This window comes from Sceloporus occidentalis, unplaced genomic scaffold, assembly GCF_023333645.1.
Source record: "Sceloporus occidentalis isolate IW3139 unplaced genomic scaffold, rSceOcc1.0.p SCAF_3, whole genome shotgun sequence".
NCBI lineage: Eukaryota > Metazoa > Chordata > Lepidosauria > Squamata > Phrynosomatidae > Sceloporus > Sceloporus occidentalis.
In genome coordinates, this window is record NW_028316983.1 from 65749086 (window position 1) to 65769593 (window position 20508).

Genomic DNA, 20508 nt, shown 5'->3' on the forward strand with positions numbered 1-20508 from the left:
ACAAGAAGTTAAAAAGAGAATGAGTTATTTACCTGCCCACTACCATCTCACCACTGCTAACACATTGATTCAGGTTGTTTGCTACAGTATTGGTACTTTTGATCTCCTACATCTGTATCTCTAGAGTAGCTATTCAGGGAACAATAGGAAAAGAAAGAGTGAAGAGGGCATCGTTGACTTCTTCTTCCAGCATGGGAAGAACTAAGCTAAGCTAGGTACAACTGTAGCAATAGCAAGTACATTTCTATACTGCTTATCAGTGCACTTAAAACTCCCTAAGTGGTTTACAACTGTAAGCTAATTGCCCCCAACAATCTGGGTACTCATTTTAGTACCTCAGAAGGATGTAAGCCTGAGTCGAGATTGAGCCCTTTTGCTGGTATTGAATTCGCAACCTTATGATTTGTGAGTGAGTGGCTGCAGTACAGGCATTTAACCACTGTGCCACCAGGGCTCCATCCAACTTTTTCTTGTAGATCATTTTTGAAGCATTGAAAGGGACAGATGTGGTACCTGGAGAAAGTTCTTGCAACTGTTTGAATCAGTGCACTAAAACTGTTCCTCCCATTTCACGTTGTTTAATCACAGCTCTCATCCTCCTTTGCCATTTGCCAGGGTGGGTGGGAGTGATGGGAACTGGAGTCCAACTGCAGGAGGACTGGAATAATGTATGCCAAAAGTTTTGGATTGAATGTTCTGGGAGTTGTAATCCAAAATAATTATTTTCCAATCATACAATGTTTCTATGGATGCTGAGCCCCATGATACCTCAGTTCTGAGCTGCAGAAAAATGGTTAGTCTCCACAGAAGTTTTACTTTCTAAACTGTCCTACTTGATCACATTTGTGGAGTTGCTGTATACAACTAAAAAAGCAGAAAGTGGAATGCCTTGAATACTCCCTTTGTCCCCACTGGCCTTGCAGGAGGGAGGCTTTCCTGAGGATCTGGTGTGTAGGCAAGTGTTACCTTGTGTTGCTATGTGCTGCACTTGTGCCACAGTAACATGCTATCCAGTGTTGCTATGTGTGTGGGGAATGTGTCCCTTGCCTGTGGGTGGGTGTTTGGTATGTGTGGTGAGTCTGAGGCTATTCTAAGCCTGTAGGTGGCTGTTAACTCATAATCAGAGGTGTTATAACTATAAGTATAAAGGATAATTGATTTGATTCATTCTCCATTCTCTGCCTCCCCAACACACACTTTATTCTGTTCTTACTTCCACTCATCCTCCTACTTTTGCATCACAGTTCTCTTGCCCCTCCTTTTGCAAGGGGCTTTCTCTGTGATAAAGAATGTTACTGTACAATCCTGTACCTCTTTACTCAGAAATAAAGCCCAATCTTTTTTCCCAGTGGAGCTTGCTCTCTTGTAATTACATGTAGGGTTGTAGTCTTAATCTTGGTATAATAATAATAAATAATAAAATTTTTATTTATATGCCGCCCTTCCTCCGATCAGGGCGGCTTACAACACATAAAATACAACAAATTAAAATACACACTAAATAAAATACACATAGAAACAAACCAACAATAAAAAAGCCCCATAGCCCAACCTCTTGGCCACGAAAGAGGAGGGAGGCCCACAGGATATTTATTCGGGGAATGCCTGTTGGAATAGGAAGGTTTTAAGGTCCTTCCTAAATTGGGCCAGGGTAGTAGACGAGCGGAGCTCTGTGGGCAGCGCATTCCAAAGGGCTGGGGCAGCTATGGAAAACGTCCTCCGAGAAGTGGAGGCTAACCTAGCCCCAGGCACCTTCAGTAGCTGCTGCCCAGTCGTTCTGAGGGTGCGAGGCGGAATGTACGAGGAGAGGCGGTCCTTTAGGTATCCTGGGCCCAAGCCATTTAGGGCTTTATAGGTAATTACCAACACCTTATATTGAGCTCGGAAGCGAATGGGCAGCCAATGGAGATCTTTTAAAACCGGTGTTATATGGCTGGTCCTGGGAGCACCAGTGACCAGCCGGGCTGCCATGTTCTGCACCATTTGCAGCTTCCGAGTTTGGTATAAGGGTTGCCCCATGTAGAGTGCATTGCAGAAATCCAGTCTCGAAGTTACCAGAGCATGTACAACAGTTTCTAGGTCCCTCTGGGCCAGGTATGGGCGCAGCTGGCGAATCAGCCGAAGCTGATAACAGGTGCTCTTGACCGTCGCATTCACCTGAGCAGTCAGGTGAAGCGACGAGTCAAGAAGCACCCCTAGACTGCGCACGGAGTCCTTCACAGGGAGCGTGACCCCGTTCAGGACAGGTGGAACCACCGCCATTCCTGGACCAGGAGAACCTATCACTAGTACCTCCGTTTTCTCTGGATTCAGCTTGAGTCGGTTTTCCCTCATCCAGCCCATTACTGACTCTAGACAGGCCACGAGAGGAGAGACGCCATCCCCAGTCACTGCATCAGTCGGAGACATAGAGAAAATGATTTGGGTGTCATCAGCGTACTGATAACCCCGCGCCCCATGTCTCCGGATGATCTGTCCCAGCGGTTTCATGTAAATGTTAAATAGCATGGGAGACAGAATGGCCCCTTGAGGGACCCCGGTTTTAAGGGGCCTCTCATTGGAGCACACGTCTCCCAGCTGCACCATCTGGGACCTCCCGGAGAGGTAGGAGCGGAACCACTGGAGCGCAGTGCCCCCGATCCCCACCTCTGCCAGGCGTCCCAGAAGGATACCATGGTCTATGGTATCGAAAGCCGCTGAGATGTCCAAAAGCACCAGCAGGGACACGCTTCCCCCGTCGATGCTTAGACGGAGATCATCGACCAAGGCGACCATGGCCGTCTCAACCCCGTAACCCGCCCGGAAGCCAGTTTGAAATGGGTCCAGATAATCCGTTTCATCCAAGACCGTCTGAAGCTGGATAGCAACCGCCCTCTCGATCACCTTTCCCAAAAATGGTAGCAGCGAGACAGGCCGATAATTATGTACCAGGGGGTCGGGGGAGGGTTTTTTTAGGATCGGTTTTACAATGGCCAATTTAAGATCCGATGGAAATAGCCCATCCCTCAAAGATGAATTAATTATCCGGCGTAACAATAATGTTACCACCGGTCCCCCCTGGGCCGCTAACCACGAGGGACAGGGATCAAGAGAGCAGGTTGTTTTCCAAACACTTCCAAGGATCTTGTCCACATCCTCGGTACTCACCAACTCAAACTGATCCAGTTTAACATAGTCCACGGAGGCTCTGGACACTTCTACCCCAGGTTCTGCTATAATGTCGGCGTTCAGACTTTCGCTTATACGAGAAGTTTTATCCGCAAAAAAATCGTTAAACAAGTCACAGCAGGCCTTAGAAGGATCAAGGATCTGGTTCAGGGTGGGAGGGAGCTGAGTTAGCTCCCTGACCACCCTGAACAACTCTGCCGGACGCGACTCAGCAGACGCAATACGAGCACCATAGAACGAATTCTTTGTTGCTCGTATTGCCTCTCCGTAGTCCTTTAACAGTTGGTCTAGGAGAGTCTTGTCGTGTAAGCGAAGGTGTTTGCGCCAACGGTACTCTAGCCGTCGCAGAACTCGCTTCCTTGCCCGGAGGTCTTCCGTATACCAGGGCTTACGTTTGGAAGAGGGCCTGAGAGGGCGCTTGGGAGCGATCCTGTGTATAGCCCTAGAAAGACCGGTATTCCAAATACCGGTGAGGGCATCAACAGAGTCGCCGTCATTTCCAACCGTGAGCCCCTCTAAGGCTTCTTGGAACCTCTCAGGTTCCATCAGCCTTCGAGGGTGGACCATCCTAACAGGTCCACCACCCCCGGGGGGGATCTGGGTAGAGGCCTTGAGTTTCACCTCTACCAGGAAAGGATCCGTCCATGACAGGGGGGAAACATTAACTATTTCCACCCACGGATTCTCCGCCTCCGAACAGAAGACCAAATCGAGAGTATTACCCGCACAGTGCGTAGGACCCTGTATCAGCTGGGACAGGCCCATGGCCGCCATGGTCTCCATGAATTCCCGAGCCGCACCAGATGGAATATGGCTGGCCGTGAGGGAGATGTTGAAGTCACCCAGGACAAGAAGCCTGGGTGCCTCCAACATCAGCTCAGCGACCAGCTGTGTCAGCTCGTTAAGGGAGTCCGCTAATGCACGGGGTGGCCGATACACTAACAGAATCCCTAGACTGTCCCTAGCCTTTAGGGTCAGGTAAATACACTCGATATAGGAGGTCTGTCGGATGTGGTTCCTGGAGAGGGACACGGTGTTCCTATGTACCAAGGCCACTCCCCCCCCCCGCCCACCTAACCTGCGCTGGTCCTTCACCGAGTACCCAGCCGGCAGGGCCTGAGCCCACACAGCGTCCCCTTCAGGCCCCAGCCAGGTTTCGGTAATGCAAGCCAGGTCACACTTAGAGTCCTCCAACAGATCCTGGAGAATGTGGGTCTTGTTGTTAAGAGACCTGGCATTGCACAGGAGCAGCGACAGGGTTTGTGGCACGGTTGGAGAGATCCTCAGGTCCTTCAGGTTGGGAGGGGGACAGGAAGGCGAGATAGATATGATGCATCTATCACGCCTTCCCCTGGAACGCAAGTCCCTTCTCCCACCGCCATACCTCCCCCTGCCCCACACAACCTCGATTGGAGCTCCGCCCACTAAGGCGTTATCCCCGGCCCAGGCATCCCCCGTATCCCTATCCTCCCCCCCACCCCTCTATGGCTATTAGAGGAGCAGAGGTTAGCCACTACAGGCATCCTCTGCTCCCAGGGCCAATCCAAGCCTCCCACGCCAATAAAAGCTGCGCAACTGCGCAGGTACGCAGCAGTGGTGCTCCTTAGTCCGTGGGTGGCACTCCCGGGGCGGTGCGCAGATGCGCACCTCCGACACCCCGGGAGGAGGCCACCCGGCAAAAGGTGCAGTCCTGGCAGCGGCAGCGACGGCGGTGGTCCGGCGTGGAGGCAAAAGGGGGCGTGCCAGGAAGGGCCCGGTGTCCCGGCTTTATCCCTGCCGCTCTCACCTGGCGGGGCTCCTCCCTAGCTTCCCCCCAGATGGTCCTTAAAGGCCCCACGCACCAAAACTGGCCGCCAAACGCCAAGGCCAGTGAACTGCGAGGTCCAAAAGGAGTCCCACTGGGGTGCTCCTTAGTCCGTGGGTGGCACTCCCGGGGCGGTGCGCAGATGCGCACCTCCGACACCCCGGGAGGAGGCCACCCGGCAAAAGGCGCAGTCCTGGCAGCGGCAGCGACGGCGGTGGTCCGGCGTGGAGGCAAAAGGGGGCGTGCCAGGAAGGAAGTATAAAACTAGCCCTGCATTATGAAGCCCAGTTTTCAGGCCATAGAGACCTTGCTACAAAAGAGATTATGGGTTCATTTGGGGAGGATAATCATAACCACACATCTATGTGGAACTATAAAATGAACAGCAGAAAAAGGCTCTTCTCCAGAGATGCCCCCTCAGCATATGAGTGAACTTGAATTTCCCATCAGCCCTAGTCAGTGCAGGTATGCTGGCTGTGGATACTGATAGCTGTAATCCAGCACAACTGGAGCAGACAAAGTTGGTGTCTTGGTTTTTTAAATCTGTTAGTGAACATATGCTTAATTTCTGTTCCTATTCTTTGTCTCTTTCTTTCAACACCTTCCTTCCTTCTTCCTTCTCCCTTCTCTCTGGATGTCTCTGTCTGGCAGCTCAGATCATTGTCAACAGACAGTGGTGTGGGATGGAGCCCTGCGATGATGGGGAACAGTGCACATTGCTAATAAATCGTTCAGGCTGGAGCTGTACTAGGCAACTGGGACGAATAAAAACAGTCACGGTAAGTATCATTCAACCAGTCAAGGTGAGATAGAAGAGGACACAATACTAACAGTGTGGTTCTTGTCTCAGTGGAATACTGGTTGGAGAATTCTGGGAATTGTAGTTCAAAAGATAACTTTTTGAAGCTGTACTTTTAGGAAATGAATGCACTGATCTGAGAGAAGGGGCAATGTGACAGATGGAATGGGGGAAGGGCAGGGGAAAAGTTTGTGTGCCTTTTCTCATTGGGAGCCATCACAGGCTTAGCAGTGTGAACCTTATGAAGACACCTGTAGCCATGGTGCTTTTCCAGGAGCAATTTTGAAGGTCCCAGCTGGTGGGAGGGGGACATAAGCAACACACACATTCATTGCAAATGCATGCAGAGTTAGTCACAATCTACACTGAGCCTGCAGTTTGAGGTTCTGAGAATTATAGTCCTCAGTGCTCACAGAATAACAGTTTTTGGGTGGTGGCATTTTTAGATTAGAACTGAAAGATGGTAAATGGAATGTGTTTAGGATAGAAGTGGACAGGGTACAATCTTCTAGAATTTGTGGACTGCAAATTCCTGCATTCCTTTCCACTGACTAAGGGTTCTGGGAGTTGCACTCCAACAGGATCTGAAGGACTGTACCTTGTCCACTGCTGGTTTAGAAGAATCTGAATTCCAATCACATCCATTACAGTCATTAGTTTGCTTATGTGTTTATTTGCACTGTTCCTCAAATAAACATTCTTATTAACCTTGATGATTGACAGTGAACAGATACATCAATACCTGCACCCACACTTTGCTGTTAACACAGCAATATTTAGATAGAGGAGCCCTGGTGGTGCAGTGGTTAAATGCCTGTACTCCAGCCACTGACTCACAAACCATGAGGTTGTGAGTTCAATACCAGCAAAAGGGCTCAAGCTCAACTCAGGCTTGCATCCTTCTGAGGTCGCTAAAATGAGTACCCAGATTATTGGGGACAATTAGCTTACACTTTGTAAACCACTTAGGGAGTGCTTAAGTGTACTGATAAGCAGTATAGAAATGTACTTGCTATTGCTATTGCTATAGATACTATGAGATTGTGATTGGGTCACTTCAATAGTAATGATATAGCCTTGCTGGTGGGTTCTGGGATTTGTCATTAACATTGCTGCAATATGATCTGACCCAGCAATGCTCCCTCTGAACCCAGGAAGCTACCTTAAAGCAGAGCTTATAACAGGAAGTCTGAAAATTAATTTGATCATATTAAATTTTAGAAATTGGGAAGTTAATTCATTACTACGAACACTAATTATTTGATTCAATTGATTAGTTAAGTTACTGTTAATTAACTCAAAATGCTAGTCTCCAAGGCAGTCCAGGGGGTTTACAGAGAATGGCAGGAGTAGTGTACACTTACAGATCCCATCATAAATTATTGCTCTGGATGGTGGGACTTGAATTTGTCTGGAAATTGTCAGGTTTAGCAATAGTTGTCGTACACAATGAGATCTCATCTTACAATCTGTTCAATTAAGTTTCCTCACCAATATGAATCTCTTCTTTGTTTAAACCTCTCACTTCTTCACCAAAATGTAGACTTTTATTTCCCTCAAAGACATGAAAACCAGGCCCACAGAGTTCAATGAGGCACACTCTGAAGTTCATAGGATCTCAACCTCAGACTAGCAATACCTGTAGGACAAGAAACCTCTTCAAGGAAATAACCTCATCTTCTCCCTATACCAACACACTGGGAGCCCCTATGACAAGGGCAGGAACTGTGTGGCCCTCCAGATGTTGCTGAATGGCAGCTCTCATCTTTATTGGCTGAGCTAGTGACAACATTGGGAAGGTTACACAATTCTCATCCCTGTGCTACAATCTCAACATCTCAGAAAAACAATCTTGCTTTACAACAAGCCAGTGGCACCATTTCCCCTTCCCTTCTCTCCTCCAATTCTGAACAGCATAAACATGACATTGTTCTTTCCTCACTTGTCATCTGTTTCAAATTTAACACAGGAAATTATCACGGGACAGTCCCCTACCATGAAAGCATTCATGCATTCCTTTGAGCAGCTTCACAGGAAAGCTGTATTATAAATGGCTTACTGGCAGCAGGAAGATCCTGCCATTTGTCTAGTCATATACTTCATCCTGCTCTATTTTTGACAGGCACAGTATCCTCAGGTGGTCCTTGACATGCCCTCTCCCCCCAAAGGTTCTTCTGAAAAGGCAGACTTGCTTTCTTGGCAAGTGGAAGAAATTCAGCAGATACCTGAAGACCAACCAAGCTCTCCTATTCATCAGGGCAATTTGAGGATAGGAACAAGAGGAGGAGGAGGAGGAGGAGGAGGAGGAGGAGGAGGAGGAGGAAAGGCCGAGGTGCAGGTGTTCGGCTGAGACTCTTCCCCTGGGGCACAATATGAGACTGTAATCAAGGTCTTGTGAAGAGCACATTAAATACAGCCAGAGAATTGGGTGTTAGCTGAACATCTGCACCTGTATAAAGCAGATGAGAACACCAGCTATTTGTTTAGGACAACTCCTCCAGTTTCCTGGCATGTTTGATCTGATTTAGAACTTCTCAATTGCTTTATGACTACAGTTAACCCCTGAAATTCTAATGCTGCACTTTGACTCATGTGACCTTGGGCCACATGATACCTGTTTTCCTTTCTTGCTCTTGACAACATTTCCTATTAATACTGAAACTTGGCTTCCTTTTGAGCATGGCTTACAGACTCTGGATAGTTGATTTTTGTTGCACTTACAATTAAAGCAATACAGTTCTATTTTAATTCCTTTTGAAAACAGTAACCATGTTAGTCTGTTGCAGAAAAACAACCCTGAATTATGTGGCCTGGAAATAAATACATCACAAGTCAAGGAAAGACATCTTGGGCATGCATGGAGGGCATTCGCTAACCATGTTTCAGATATCAAGAAACAGCTCCACTATGGAGCAAGCCTGTGTATGTTATTTGGACAGCAGCTCTATTGATTTCAGTAAGGCTTACTGTAAAGCAAGAGTACATAGCAGGGGTATGTTAGGTTCTTCTAGATGCCTCAGTGATTTTCAGTAAATCCGTAAGAGCTTCTGACATTCAGTTTTGTGACAATAGGAATAGTCAGTAAGTCTCTGTGAGGAGACCTCCTTTAAGACTAGGTTGATATCAAGCAAGAGAATGCTTTTAGATTGTAAACCTGAGGGTAGGGAACCATCTAATTAAAAATAATAATTGTAAACTGCTCTGATAGCATTTAGGGCTGAAGGGCAGGGTATAAGTACTCTAATAATATTAATAATAATAATAATAATAATAATAATAATAATAATAATAATAATGTATATTTAGCTTTTTATAGGTGTAAGGAAGAGTATATAATAAGCTAGCAGTTAATTATTTTCAGGATGACAGCAACAAAGTCTCTGTTAATCTACTAAGGGGAGGGAGGGAGAAAAGGGGTTAAAATAATTAGGAAAATATGCAGTATTTATAAGGTGTCATAACTTTTTCTTTTTGTCTAGTTTTGAGTATGAATTTTTTTATTTAAAAAAAAAGACCTAGGATGATTCCACATTCCAACCTCAGGAGATACCCAGTCACTAACATTGGGCCTACTTTCACCCTTTTAACACTATCCTTAACTTTGAAAGGGCAAGGGTCCCAAGTGTCTACATAAAACAATTTCAATATTTTAGATAGTGTGTTCCAATGGCATCCTGGGGGGGGGGGGTGTAGGGGATGCAGAACATACCAGGCAACGCCTTGAGAGGGGATAACACCACTGCTCCCCAGACACTTACTTTTTGGAAGAAATAGGCTGTGGCTTTCAACTGCTTCTTTAAAAGTGCTTTAAAAGATGGTGGGGGTAGGCTGAAGCTTGGTGGGAGGAGAGGCCAAGAATGTTTTAATATTCAAATTTCAAAATAATATTTTTTTAAAAAAATTGAATTTTTTTAAAAAAAACATTTTTTAAAATTTTCTTTAAAAACATCACATTTTAACCAAATCTTCACTATGCATTTGTAAATATATTTAGGTTGTGCATATGATGCTGTAATTTGAAGGTTTAAATTTAATTTTGCTAATTATTTATGTCACAACGATTAGCATTACACTTAGTGCTATATGGGAATTACAATTTACGAGTAACATTAGAGCAAAAAAGTGTTGCTATGGATTCTGTATGGTGCGAAATGGGGGGAGGTCAGTTGGAGGGGTGACACCATGAGTTACCACACAGGGTGACACCAACTCTTGGGGTGCCGCTGGTGTGTTCTCTCTTGTTTCCAATTCATCCAATTCTTCTTTTCCATTCATAACAAACAATTCAGTCAGAGTTATCCACTATAAAACAAACAGTAACTTTTATTGAGAAGCATATAGAAATAAAGTATCTTACATATATCTGAGGAAGTAGGCTCAATTCTGCAAATCTTCATGCTACCAGCTTCTTTCCTTCAGTTAGTCTCAAAAGTGCTACTGCATCCCTTTGCATACTTATGTGAGCTAACTTCAGCTCAGTACTGTTGTGTGCCTTTAAGTCATTTATGACTTATTATGACTCTGTCATGGGCTTTCTTGGCAAGATTGTTTCAAAGGAGGTTTGCCATTGCCTTCCCCTGAGGCTAAGAGCATGTGACTTGCCCAAAGGTCAGCAAGTAGATTTTATGGCTGAGCATGGAATCAAACTCTGGTCTTCAGAGTCATAGTCCAACACCCAGACCATTACACCACACTGGCTCTCAAACTGAGTATGGTTATATTAAAATCAAAGCCCCTGGCAGGCTATAACCACTCTAACTTTCCTCTTGTAGACACACATCTCTGTGTCAGCTCATCAGACATCCCAGACCACACTGGACTCACTGTCACAAGTGAAAGCTCTGCTTTTTAAAATCTGTTTTTCTTGAGGCCCCTTCCATTAATACACAACTGCTAGTTTTTTCTCCTCCTGTGCTGTCCATTACCTAGCAACCAGCTATCAAGCTGCACTTCACCCCAAAAATAGCCAGCTTCTAAAGCCACTTTGTCACAGTCCCCATCCCATAAAAGAACACCTGGATTGAGGGAGCAGTAGAATTTTGTGCAAATGTACTGGTCAGGAATTCCTAGGCTCAGCGTGTGATCAGAAGCATCCTGTTCCCTACTTCTTAATGTATATACCTGCCTAAGCCACTAATCTGTATTTGGTTCTGTTTGGTATACCTTGGGGTCTTAATAATAACCTGGTAAATCAACAATGAAGAAATCAAAATAATTAGAGTTCCCATACCTTGGATCAAACATTGATTGGAATAGTGACTGCTACCAAGAAACAACAGCATCAAAACGGGGTGGAAGCATCCACGGTGTGATTGCGCCTGGCACTACTGAAGGGAAACGGAAGCGTGTTCATCATGGAATTGCCAGTGAATCATCAAGAAAACAGCCCTTTTCTTATTAATGGATTAAATCATTAATAAGAAAAGGGCTGTTTTCCTGATGATTTGCTGGCAATTCCATGATGAAAACACTTCCATTTTCCATCAGAAGTGCCTGGCATGATCACACAATGGACTCTTCTGCCCCGTTTTGATGACGTTTGGGCGACTGAAGCACCCGGTGTGATAAACTCCATAGAGTTGAAAGAGACCACAGGGGCCATCCATACAGGAACTCACAATCAAAGCATCCCCGACAGATGGATATCCAGCCTCTGTTTAAAGACCTCTAAGGAAGGAGACTCCACTACACTCTGAGGGAGTGTGTTCCACTGTTGAACAGCCCTTACTGTCAGGAAGTTCCTCCTAATGTTGAGGTGGAATCTCTTTTCCTGTAGCTTGCATCCATGGTTCTGGGTCCTATTCTCTGGAGCAGCAGAAAACAAGCTTGTTCCTTTCCCAATATGATACCCCTTCAAATATTTAAACAGGGCTATTGTATCACCTCGTAACCTTCTCTTCTCCAGGCTAAACATCCCCAGTTCCCCAAATCTCTCCTTATAGGGGATGGTTTCCAGACCCTTCACCATTTTGGTTGCTCCAGCTTGTCAACATCCTTTTTGAATTGTAGTGCCCAGAACTGGACACAATATTCCAGGTGAAGCCTAACAAAAGCAGAATAGAGTAGCACTGTTACTTCACTTGATCTAGATACTTTACTTCTATAGATGCAGCCTAGAATTGCATTGGCCTTTTTAGCTGCCACTGTTGACTCATGCTCAACTTGTGGTCTACTAGGACTCCTAGATCCCTTTCATGTGTACTGTTGTTAAGTCAGGTGTCCCCCATCATGTATCTATGCATTTCATTTTTTAAAAAATTGTTCTAGGTCAGTGGTTCTCAACTCTTGGCCCTCCATTTGTTTTGGACTTCAGATCCCAGAAACCTCAGCAAACTTGGCCAATAGTCAGAATGATCCCTGGATTCCCTACTTCTGTGTGTGACATTCCTCCATCTGCCTACCTTCTGTGTATGTGAAGTAACCTTCTTCCCATCATCTTCCTTTGTGTGTTCCCCATCCAAGACCATCCGTTCTGTTCTGTCTGGGAAAAAACACCTGCTCCCTAATATGCTGAAGTGTAGATACCTGGGCCTCCAGCTGCTGGACCTTCTCTTCCAACAGGGCTACCAATTTGCATTTGTTGCAGGTGAAGTTACCCACAACCATAGGCAAGAAGACAAACATCCTACAACTGTTGCAGGTGACTGCAGCAGCTCCCTCAGTGTCCATATTGAGAAGTCTTAAGTAGGCACTGAAACAGGAATGTGGGCTTCCCCCTCAGAGAGTCCCCCATTAAACACCCACGTAAAGGACCCCTCAAACACAGTTCCCAACTCACCTTCTGCTCTGTGATCTGTGTCTTATTTGACTGTGATATACAATACAATACAATGCAATACAATAATAGTATCCTAGAACAGATGAAGCCAAAACTCTCCCTGGAAGCCAAGATGATGATACGGGGGCTGTCATACTTTGGCCACATCATGAGAAGGCATGACTCACTCAAAAAGACAAGAATGCTAGAAAATGTGGAAGGCAGAAGAAAGAGAGGAGTGACCACACACTAGATGGCTAGACTAAATTATTGAATTTGGGCAAGAATCTAGAAGACTTAAGCAGAGCCATAGAGGATAGGACTCATCCACTATGAGTCAGGGTTGAGTCTAGGGCAGCTGACAACAACAGCAGACCTAAGTGGTCTGAAATTTCACACTCTGGTATATGGGAAGGCAGCCTTGGGCTCCATACCTGAACAACAAATTATAAAGTGGGGTTGGATACCTCTGGAACACAGGATGAGTCCAAACCATTGCGGCAGGGGTTCAGAATCTGGCCTGTTGAAGGCTCTGGGTCCTTTCCACTCTGATATCAACCAGACTGAGGGCTGTGGGCTTGGAAATATGAGCTTTTGCTTCAAAATGTGTCTTTGCATCTGTTAGAAAGCAGTGGTAGCATACAATACTGAAGAATGTTGACTAATTAGGCTCTGATCTCCCTGTGAGATGTTTTGATTCACTCCACTATGAATCACTGTGTGTGTACAGGTGTGTCTGCATGTGTACAGGAGTTTTGTGGGAGGGGACATTTGGGTCTTGAAAAGAGCAGACAGTGTCCAGCATCCAGAGTGCTTGGGAATTAACTTTCATGCATCATCAGAGTTGGGAAAGGGGCTAAGAAAGGCTGGGAATTGAAGCCAGCCTCAGGCTATGGTGCACTGTGGCAGAAACTGTGATGCATTTATTTCTTCCAGTTTATCCTGTGAGTTCAGGGGAGGCATTGCCTGGCCCAGCCGCCTGGGGGGAATTAGCCTTCCTAATAGAGTTTGCACATGAGCCCCTCACAGGGGCTTTGCTGACTATTAATATAACTAGCTTACAAGGACTCACATCAGGCAATTTATTTTGTGGAGTTCACTGCAGGCAACTGGAGGATTGTGCTCTCCAAGGCTCTTAAAGCGCCTGCTGCCCAGACAGGTAGAGAAGAATTTGGATGGGCCTTAAACAAAGCTTGCCTGCACAGAGAGAGAATGATAAGACCTGTAGAAAAAACTGGAGGAGCCTGACTCAAACTTCTCTTCTCAACAATTTGTATGCTGCAGCACAGCTGTGCAGCAGAGAGAGGCGCTGAGGAGGTGCCTCTTCTGGGCGGTCTGTACCCCGCCATTCTTAATAGAAAAGGCAGTCACCAAGTTAATAACGGTGTATCAGCAAGAGTGGTCAGGGTCTAGCTCAATAAGCTCATTAAGATGCTAACACGTAAATTTATTTTTACAAGGTTTTCTGTCTGTCTGTCCAACAAGAATTCATGCTTATTTTGATCAGTCAGGAAAAGCCCAATATGTTATTGAAGTATTTGGTGGGTGGGAACTTGATTTATTGTCAACTTAATTTTTCTCAGAGTTATATTGGTACCCTTCTATGCAAGACTCAATTTTAAAAGGGCACACTTTTGTCTTTCAGAGCTTCCTTGACACTACTCTTTAACTATGCAGACAATCTCTAGGAACTTGTTAATCACTTTACTGTTACGTGGTATACATTCTATCTTTAGTTTCTATTATCATGGTTTTAAATAACATCCTGAAGGGATTTGCCCGTTTTGACTCTCTAATTCACCTTATGTTTAATTAATCTCCTCATTTTTAAAAAAAACTCTTCTTTTTTAAAAATTAAATATGCCTATATTAGATTTTCTAGGCAACTTCCCCTTTAAACAGATTTGATGAATTTGATAACACTTGATCACTATTCTTAATCAGTTTGACAAGTCCAGAGTCCCCTCCACTTGAGTTCCATTGGTGTCTAACTGTTTTATGACTCAGTCATTTATCATAGCTAGGAATGTCACAATTTGAATATACATTTACCTATTCAATATAAAAATAGTTAAATTACCCAATATTGCAAGTTTTTCACCCTCCTATGGCTTCCTTCCTTATTCTTTTTCTCCATCCAGATGCCTCTTGAAGCTTCAGTCAGTGGTGACAGCATTTCACTTGTAACAAAGTTCTTCTTAGGGCTAGGGCAACTTGTGGCCCTCCAGATGTTTTTAGGCTAGCTTCCATCAACTCTAGTCATCATAAGTTGTGTTGACTAGGGCTGATGGGAGATGCAGGTCAGCAGCATCTGTAGGAACACAAAGGTACAATTCAAAGATATAGCGATGTTAGTCTGTAGAATCAGTATGTAGAGAGATCTTGTAGTAGTACCTTTGAGACTAACTGAAGGAGAGAAATTCATAGCATGAGCTTCCGTAGACTTCAGTGTACTTCTTCAGCTGGATTTGGTGGAGTGGACGTATATATGTCATTGGTAAGTGAGGATGTCATTTCAAATTACAAATCGTTTGTGTATGAAAATGAAGTTGCAGATCCAGTTTTAGTGATGGTTGTTAGTGCACAAAGGCATAGGAAACTGCATAGAGATGAACTGGTAGATCCAGTTTTGCAATGGGACTAGCCTGTGGTGAGGGAACACAAGTTGTCCAACCTGGGCTTTAGAGAATCATACAGCCCTCCGGATGTTGTTGGACTTTGTACTCCAGTCAGCCCTAGTCAGCATAGTCATTGCTGAGGAATGCTGGGAGATGCTGACCAACAACATGTGGGAGGGCTACATGATTCTCACCTTTGACCTAGAGACGCCACATCCAGTAGTGTCACTCTGTGCAAATCTTCAGTCACGTGGAGAAGCCCTGTTGTTATCCTTAAGTGAGTGCCAAATCCACTCTGTTCCTTAAGCCATTGTGTTACTCTTTCACAAGCGGTTGTGCAATCCATTAGAGCATTGCATTAATTATTGCATTAATGATGAAGCAGTGGAGAAGTCTGGCTTTCTGGATTTTTCTGCACCTCCCATCAGTCTTAGACAGTGTAGACAGTGGGACTTGTCATCCCAAAATATCTGGTGGGTCACAGTTGCCTGACCCTATCGTTAATGCTGAACGAGATGCTCTCTAGTGCCTGTCAGCCTTCAGAAATCAATTTGAAAGCTGCTTTGCAATCTTTTTAATGTTAAAATACCAGCAGTTTGTTTCCACTGCCATTCAAGTGGAGCCTGTCTTTTTCAGCTTGTCCCAGCAAGTTCCGCAGTGCCTAACAAATCTAAACCTTTCCTACCAATGCCCCTGTCTCATCTGTGCATTGAGACTCCTCTGCATGTAATTTTCTGGCTGTTAAGAGAAGATAAATCCACCTTAGGCTTTGGGGAGCGGGAATGGGGGATGGGAGACAGGAACGACTCATCCATATTTATCAAATACAATCGCAGATTTGGCAAATCCTGTCCGATCGCCCCAGCTCTATTTTGCATTATTAAATATTCATACATGCTGGTTGACAACGTGGAGTTTGCACATTTTTTTGCTGCTGAATCATTTATGTACAATCAAAGGAGACACAGAACCCTACAAAGAAAGCCTTTCACTATTAACTCTCAGCTACTTGGTTGAGGCCTCTTGCCATCGTTTTCAGGCAAGAGCAACGCATCTCCTTAATACCGCCCCCCCTGGAACTGTGCAGAACTTGCAGCCCATAATTTGCATTAGTTTTAATTCTATAGATACTGACCTTTGATGAAGAATTGCATTAAAAATTCATATTCTTGAGAAGGGAGGAGATTGCAACATTTCCCAAGTATTCTGGACCCATCCCACAAAGGGGAAATGGAGATTTCAGATATAATGGTTTATATAGAATGGATGACACCTACACTAAAAATTAATCAGGCTTGTACTTAACTCTGCAAGATTTTCTTTTTTTAAAAAAAAATAGTGCTTTTCTTCATTTCTTCTTTTTTCTTTTTGGAAAAAAAAAGCTAAGCTAAGCTACACCCATGAGGAGTGAACTTGCCCCATCCTTTCCTTTACAAAGCTCTCCGACTCCTCCATATCAATCCTCAGCCATAGGAAAAGGCTGAGCATGAGATTAGGGAAGAAAATCCGTAACAAATGTACTTAAACCTGTTATAATCTGTCACCTGCCAGTGTAGTGCATGTTGGTGGGACTTAACAGGATCAGAACAAGCTGATTAGGGACAGGTTGGTAACTGCACATGTTCACAGCTCTTTCCTACCTTCCTTCCTATGTATAAAGAGGCTAAAACCTAGTCATGTGCAACTGATTTTCCTGAATTCACAAGGGCCTAGAATATGAATTTCTCATCTAGTTTGTCAGCTTTTGAGACAATGTTCAAAGTGACTGCCAAACTCAGAGCCTTCTTGGTGCAGCATATCTGCATCCCACAATCTCTGCAGACATCTTGGGATTTGTGCAGTGGGGATTGCCCATTTGTGCCCTCAGGTTGTGTATAAAACACAACCTGCTGGTACTATTTGTTGTCGAGAGGAGGAGAATATAGAAAAGTTACTACTTCAACTACAACTCACAGACTCTTCCTCTGGCCACTCTGGCTGATGAATTCCAACAGTTGTAGCCCAAAAAGTAAAATTTGCAAGCTCTGGGCAGTTGGGAATGAGTTTGCCAAATATAACAAAAGTTTTCCAGTTTATTCAATTGTGGTGGTGATTTAGCTGAGTTAAGTGTGTTAAAAAATCAAATTGCTTGTCATCATTAAATCCTCCTTGGAAAAGGAATTTTGTGTCAATGTGTGTATAGTATTCTGTGGATCTGTGGGTGGATCTGCACTTAAATACTTTGACATTTTTGAATCCATAGCAATACTCCAAAATCACATTGTTTTTGTTTTTACTATACATCACTGTTTCCCTTTGAACACTCAGGCTACAAAAAGTTCACAACCGAACCACATGAGAAAGACATAAAGTTAGGCAAAACATCTGATTTGAATTTGAAGAAGTGAGGAGATAGAATACAGGTAGCATCTCCAGGTAGAGCTGGCCTGGGAAAGATGCTTGTCGGAAACCAGGTGCCGCCAGTTAGTTTAGGAAATATTGCACTAGAAGAAGTATAAGATAGTGAGTTCCATTCTCTTTCTGGTTCCTTCCTCTAGGTCTCTTGACAACAGTTGCATATTCGTCTGCAAGACCAACTTCTCCCACTTCCTGTGTACTGATGCCAGAGTTTGAAGGTTATCTCATCATGGGAGGAGAGAGACAGTCAGTGACTTCACTATGGGATCACCCCCATGAATCAGGGCCCACCCTGCCTGTCTTTTCTCTTGTGCCTGCACATGGGACACATAGACTAACAGAACAGTGTATCAAGGTGGTACATGGGAGATTTTATTTTCTCTCTCCCCTTTCCCCACCAAAAGGAAATACACCTATTTCTGGCTTAATTTGTGGGGGTTTGAGATGAAGTACAGTTTTCTGTATAGATTTTTTTCCCTGTGACAACAGAGGATTTGCCTTGGTACCCAAGATTTCAACAGGCCTCCTAGATTTGAGGGGAATGGCTGCCTCCTTGAGACATATGGTTATGACAGACTGAGGCAGTTGCTAAGAGTCTGGGATGCTCTCCAGTTGATGTGAAGAAAATGTTCTTTGTGCCTCTTCCTTTCACTCATCAAAGCCCTGCCATCCAAAGGAGGTGAGAAGATGCTAAAGGAACATGTAATTGCTGCCATTCTGGACCATTGTTTGCTGTGTCTACAGATGAAAAGAGTTCCACAAAGACTTTGGAAGATAGTCTGTTCATGCCACTTTCTGGTAAAAGGCCCCTGTGCAATGGCAGGGTGATTGCCCTGGACCAAAAAATGAAATGTCTGTTTCATGAGCTTACACACTCCATTTGTGTTTACAGCTTTTTATTTATAGCAATTTACTCATAGCACCTGCCCAATCAACTGCTGAGAATAATTTTCACTAACCAGTAATCAGAGCAGACTCGGAAATCTGAGAAGCATTGATTTAATAGAATTAGTTGCATTTTACTGTTGGTACATTCTTACTTGAAAAGGTATTCTTGGGATTGAGTTTTCATGTCTGACTTGAGAAGGTATAAACTTCCATCCAATTTGTCCCTCAGGTCACATCTGTCAGCTGGTACTATGTTGGAAATTACTGAAAAGTGGCTGCTTTTTCCCCAGGGCATAACATGAAGCAGGGTTTTTGAAAGAGCTACATCTTTGCTTATTGCATCTTTACCTGAAATAGTTATCCCTCTTTTAGGAATTAAAGCTGCATCTGGAAAGCAGTTTCTCCCACAGTTGTTCTAGTGCTGTAGCACTAGCCTGAAAGTGGAAGAGAAAACACCAATTTAGTCAGTGCATTCGTGCTTATTGCTAGTCTGAATTGAGCCTTGGCTGCCACTGTGTTTTTTGGCAACCAGGATTGGGACTGGCTCAGCTCCTTTGTCGTTTGCAGAAGAATGAAGCACAGAGGTGATCCAAATCCTTGCAGTTCTAACACTCAGCTGAGATCCTGTTTAATGCTATCAGAGCAAAAGCTTCACCAGCATAATTGTGGAGATGGAGGCAACAGCAGTCATGGAGGAAGGGGGAGAGGCATAGTATGGCTAGTACCTTCCCAGAGCTGTTCCAGTAGTCTCAGCATATCCTGGTGGTCGTGGAGTGAGGAGATGAAGCTGTGCCTATATGCTATTCTATTGTGGATGAATGGGGAAATGGCTTGTGTTATGGGGATATGAGTTACTTCCTTACAGAAGTGTCTGACTAGTACAACCACTGGTGTAACACTTCAAGAGGATTCTGGCTATCAAATAGGTCCCAGAACAAAGCACTTATACGGCACTATTGCATACCCTCATAGAGTTGGATAGACTCTATCAAGGAAGCCACAGACCTGAGTGTGGAGGACCTGAGCAGTGCTGTTACTGACAGGTGGTCTTAGAGGTCTCTCACTCACAGGGTCACCGTTAAGTTGAAGCTAGCTTGATGGCACTTGACAATAACAATACCTACAGCCTTCCCTAATTTAGAAGGTACTAGTTTCATACCTTGCCCATTTATGGCAAAGTCATGCAGTCCCTCAGCCAAGCCATTATACATCACAGTTGTCTTAAGCCACAAGTCTCACAAGGCCAAATAAGGTTAGATACCACAGTTTATTGACCCACTGTTATTTTTAACAAGTTGCTGTACTGATTTCAATTCTTCCCCAATCTACAAAGGACTCCTTTAACTTTTTCCATTGTGTTTGTCTCTTTATCCACTTTTTAAAAAAAGTATTAAAAGTCTCCCAAGACTTGTTAGTAATCAATGTATGAGAATTAAAACTATAGAAAGCTCAGCCTTCTTCAACTGTAAATATCAAAGGTTTTGGGCCAACTCCCAACTCAACATACTTTTTTTGTCTCATTGTGAGCCAGACTTTTATGTTTCAAGGGCCTTTTCCATTGTAATCTTCAAAATTTGTACCATCAAAAAAGAAAGGAAATAAAACTCTAACTTTATTACTTAAAGTGTTTTTTATAGCAGCACAGTTCCTTTTACATGTATGCTTAGAGCTGAGAACTACATATAGCACTGAGAGAGATTTATAGGTGAAACTGTGAACATTCAGCATTGATCAAGAAAATCTGTGAACCAGAGTCTGCAGCTCTTGGAGGTGGGATCACATGTGTATGCAGAAACATGCAAAGATTCAGACACTAAATCTAAGTACAGTGAGTGCATCCTTGACATATTCCTACCAAGAACAGCAGCAGAGGGATTTGAGTTGGGAAAATAGACCTCCCCAGTAATCCTGGGCATGAGATGACTCACTGGGCTTCTTGGTTCTGAATGCACAGACATTTGAGAAAACTGATGTTGCATTTGCTACCTGGCTGGGTAGGAGATCCACTCTTTTCCTTGATGCACTTGGAGAAGAGATTTTCAGTCAACAAAACAAGGCTAATTGACACATTGGCTGG

The 20508-nt window shown here is 44.2% G+C and overlaps 1 protein-coding gene across 5 annotated transcripts in view; it reads left to right on the plus strand.

Moving 5' to 3' along the window:
• The window catches only part of LOC149316087 (chemokine-like protein TAFA-5), a 76394-nt gene that overhangs the window by 19171 nt on the left and 36715 nt on the right, over nucleotides 1-20508 (plus strand). For 2 of the 5 annotated variants that reach the window (XM_089514777.1, XM_089514782.1), the window contains 2 exons: nucleotides 5624-5751; nucleotides 14670-14995. In XM_089514777.1, coding sequence (XP_089370903.1) covers nucleotides 5624-5751; nucleotides 14670-14771 — 230 coding nt within the window. In that variant the 3' untranslated portion in view covers nucleotides 14772-14995. Of the gene's footprint in view, nucleotides 1-5623; nucleotides 5752-14669; nucleotides 14996-17683; nucleotides 20020-20508 lie in introns of those variants that run through there. The other 3 variants (XM_089514779.1, XM_089514780.1, XM_089514781.1) reach the window with 2 other exon arrangements.